We start from the raw sequence: 4659 nt of genomic DNA, 5'->3' as shown, positions 1-4659 counted from the left end.
ATTTAAATACTCCTAAAAAAATCAAATTCCTGCATTTAAGTGCCCAACAAAAAATAAAATTTAAACTCAAACCAAAGGAATTTGATATATATACATATATAATTTTATCTCATCATCTACATACACTTATCATAAGGCAAATCCTTGCCATCATGATGACATCATCCGTAACTGAAATTTTATATTACATGAACTCTATCTTTCTTTTTTTTTTTCATTTTTTGAGAAAAAAATGTTAAAAGCATCCCATCATTCAAGCACCTTGAAGGCTTGAACAGAAGCGGGGTATTACTATAAAAATTAATTGAATTAGCATGGAAAACCATGAAAAGGGTGCCCCTATTCTATTCTATACATGTATATACATCAATCCTCCTATGTGATCTCTATTCAGTGCTCCGTGTCAAGGTCACTATTGGAATTTTCTGGATGATAATACCCTGTACAAGGAGAATAACAAAGCCATTTAGTGGTTATTGTTTAAAAAATTTAAATTTTATTTTACGGCAGACAAATACAGCTGAAAATGGTAAATTACCTTGGTAGGAAATGGGGTACCATGTTGGCGCAAAATCTACGTTAGATTTGGAAATAACTATTACTAAGTAACGTTAGCAAAAGTTCATTTGACTCTCTCTTCTACAAGAATCTTCTTTGGATACCGAGAATACCCATTTTTACAAGCTGAAATCTGCAAACATATATCATAAACACAATTTGGTTAACAGAACAGAAAATTTTGAGAGCCAGTATTTTTTAATAATTTTGGTCAATATTAATCAGTACAAATATTAAATTTATTTAATAAATAAATTTTATTAATTTATGTATATAAATTCTGATAAATATAAGTATAATTTATGTTAAATTATGTGTATAAATATTAATAAATATATATACAATAAATTGCTAATTAAATACTTATCTAAAATAATAATATTTATTCGTTATGTAATATTACTGACTTGGTTAATTACCTTTTTCTTTTTTTTCTTCTTCTTAATTTGTTTAACAAAAGAAAATTGTAAAGATTTTAAACAAGTAAATTTTCAAATATTGATACACTAAAAATAAAAATTTCAAATTTTGTTTGTTATAACTATTTTAAAATACACTAGACATATTATTTTTTAAATATTAGCAAACACATTTAGGTACCATGTATCTGTCTTTAAGAATACCTATTCAAAATCTAAAATGTTAAACTTTTATAAAAGATAAATAATCTTTTAATGTTTCTAATATATTGCATGCTGAAAATATTTTCACTTTTAATCTCGGTACGAAGTATATAGCTAAGGTATTTATAATTTAATATTCTTACTTGACCACTAAAAAAAATTCAAATATCATTGTTTTTTGTTTCTGCATTAAATAATTAATTATTATTTATTAATCATGTAAGTATGGGCTGAGGTGGGAAATGATTTGATGATTGCCTCGGATTTAGCGAGAGAAACCTAAGATTTAAGAATTATTGCTGATGGGCAGTTATGATATTCTGGTTATTGGTATGATGATGAGTTTCATGCTAAGAAAGAATTTGGATTCAACATCAAAAGAAGTGGAACATGATTTGCAAATATATTGGCACATGACCATAGATGCCTAAAATATTCATAAATTAACTATGGTCGGTTCTAGCCATAATTTTAGGGCGGTGCTATGCACGTTCCATAATTTTGTAACATGGAAAAATATCATGATTCACATGTGAGTTTGAGTGAGACTAGGTTTTACATTCCATGATTCAGTTATCAACTTATCATTTATTTAAGAACATGCATGTTTCTAGACACACCAAAAAAAATAAAATGTTTAATAAGTTATAGAAAAATTGATTAAAAAAGGGCAAGGTTTGACCATCTGGAAGATTAAAATTAAATTGGTAAATGGTTTGACCAGGAGTCTAACATTTCCATTATGCCTACCCTTTGTAATTTCTCACCAGTACTATGTAGCTGAATTGAAAAGTTATTAATAGAGATATTTTATTATTTGTTAAAGCTAAGTATAATATTGAATTTGAATTTTAGGGTTGAAGAATTCAAAGAAAACTTAATGGTGCACCACCACAAGCAAGCAAAAATTAAAAACATTGTTTTCTATTGGAATATACTCAACCACACCTATGGCACTAAGGTCATACAAGGAAGTTTCATTGGTGTTTTATTGTACCTAAGTGGGACCCCATAACCCATTTCCTCTTAAATTTGGTTTAAAAACGTGTGTATATTTCCGTTTTCAATGGGTAATGATATTTTCATGACTAATAAAAGAAGAGTTCAATTTTATCATTCTTTGATAATATAAAACAAATTACAAAATCATTGTCACTATATATATATATATATATAAGATGTTTATATCTTTCAGATTAATGGTACTTTTGTTGGTGTGATACTATATGATTAAATCCTTTAAATAGATATCAATTTGTTTTAAAACAACTAATTTCTTAGGGAGTTGCACTTAAACAACTAATGAGTTAAAAAATAGAAAAATACAAACACTTAATTGACTCATCCCTTTTCAAAATAACTTGTTTTTTAAGTAAATTGATTTTGATGCCAAATGGAATAGAAATTGAGGATGAAAGACTTACAGCTTCAATGTCAATTTTGTAGACCAAAAGCTTCCTTCTCTCTCTGCAACTTGTTCTGTATGCAACAACAACATGCCCCACAGCAAAAACATAAGAGCACACAAATAAAGCTATTTCGGAGCTTCTAACATAATAATACTCTTTTGTTGCTGCTGTTGTTCCACTCCCAAATATGTAAACAGCTTTCAATGACACAAGCATCAAAGAAAACACCGAACACACCGTTGTTACACCCAAATATGGACCATTTGAAAGCCTTGGCCCATCACATAAGCTATAAACACCTGAAAAAAAACAGGGGACAAAAACAGAGGAAAACAGAGCATAACATTAAGAAACAGAGGAAAACAGAGTATATATTTTTCTTTGCTTTTTGATTAAAAAACTATGGTATTTATGCATCATAATTACTTACAGAATATAACGAGAGATCGAGCGATGGATAGGAGGGGGATATCGACGAGGGAGTATCGAAAATCGTAATTCTGAAGATGAGAAAACAGAGTTGTTTTGATAGATGATGGCGGCGACAACAATGATGAAGAAGAAAAAACAGAGAGAAGAGCAGAGGGAAGCAGAGCATCGGCAATAACAAGAATGGTGGGAGCAGAGATGAGAAGCAATGACATAATCATTGTGATTAAAAAGAAAAGTGTCTTCACAACCCTCAATACCCTCTTTGATTTCTCTTCTTTTGAAAAACCCATCTCTTATGCTTCTTTCCAAGATTCTTCCAAAACTATGGGTTTCTTAGAGAAAATGAAGGAGTATATATATGTGTGTGTGTGAATTGAATTGAGATACAAAAACAAAAGGTTTACAATATATTTTAGGGAGAAAAGAATAGAGAGGAAGAAATGTGTTATTTTTTTGACCAATACTTGTCTACTATGTTGAGTGAAGACAAATAGATTAGAAGTTGGAACTTTATAACGCCCAACAAAGACTTCTAGATTTTTTTTAAATTTATTTTTTCAAGTCTTTCTTCATGTCTCTCTCTCTCTAATACAACGCAGAAGATTAGTATTTATGATTACTACAAATTTTACTATTTTAGGTACTATCTAGAAGAATCAGAATTAGTTATAAATGATTAAAACTGTTGAAAATTTTTGGATTCTCAACGCGGTGAAAAGACAAATTTATCTGGTTGTTAATTAGGTCAAACGTTACGGTAAACTCGGATTTAATAAAAAACTATACTTGTTATTAACTTATTATAAACATATATAGTGAACTTAAGTTGTTAAATTTAAACAATAATATTGATTAAATAAAGCCATTACACTTATAAGAGATTTCGCATTTCTTTTATCAAGTAATTTTGTTATTCAATATTACTTTATAATCACTTATTTAGTTTTTTTTTATAAATTTTCTTTCATTTCTTTAAACATGAGGTCATAATAAATTAGTGTCAAGAAAAAATCACTCTTCTTAGTATATAAAAATATAATATTATTTTAGAAACAATAAGAAATCAATTCAAATAGCTTAAATTTATCTTATTTAATATTTATTAATTATTATTAAAATAATTGAGTAATATAGTTATGAATATTATGTGTAGAAAATTTTAAATATTATATTATATAAGATAATTTTAGATATTATTTTTCTAATATTTCTGATAAAAAAATATTTTCTACCTAGTTAAACAAATATTGTTTAAGACGTGATTAGTTGATATTTGAATTATGGTTCAGTGTATGTGAACAAATAATTCTTTTCCATTAAACTCATTCCTCGTTGCAAGAATATATATGAACGGGTGATAACGACCAAATAATAATAGGTAAAAAAATCCTTTGATTAAATTCACTAATAACATAATTAAATCTTGGACTTACCGTCACAAATCTATATCTATATAATTATATATCTTTATGAAAATTCACTTGAACTTTATTTATTTATTTATTTATTTATTTATTTTTAAGTATGAGATTATTACAAATTAAGCATGCAATTTCGTCATTGCCTATGACATTAACCTAATTAAGAAGAGACTAATCTGAGTTGAAGGGTAAAGTGCAGCATGTGATGAGGTTATA

The 4659-nt window shown here is 27.5% G+C and overlaps 1 protein-coding gene across 1 annotated transcript; it reads right to left on the bottom strand.

Moving 5' to 3' along the window:
* Positions 1 to 200: 200 nt before the first annotated feature.
* Positions 201 to 3484, bottom strand: LOC107457678 (uncharacterized). Its single transcript, XM_016075846.3, has 4 exons — positions 3021 to 3484; positions 2606 to 2889; positions 539 to 691; positions 201 to 440 (listed from the first exon to the last, which is right to left on the bottom strand). Exons 1-3 carry the CDS (start codon positions 3310 to 3312, stop codon positions 623 to 625), a joined length of 645 nt encoding a protein of 214 aa, XP_015931332.1. The 5' UTR covers positions 3313 to 3484; the 3' UTR covers positions 201 to 440; positions 539 to 622.
* Positions 3485 to 4659: the final 1175 nt, after the last annotated feature.

This window comes from Arachis duranensis, chromosome 7 (assembly GCF_000817695.3).
Source record: "Arachis duranensis cultivar V14167 chromosome 7, aradu.V14167.gnm2.J7QH, whole genome shotgun sequence".
NCBI lineage: Eukaryota > Viridiplantae > Streptophyta > Magnoliopsida > Fabales > Fabaceae > Arachis > Arachis duranensis.
Note: the sequence above shows the minus strand (reverse complement) of the source record. Positions and strands in the feature narration are given on the sequence as shown.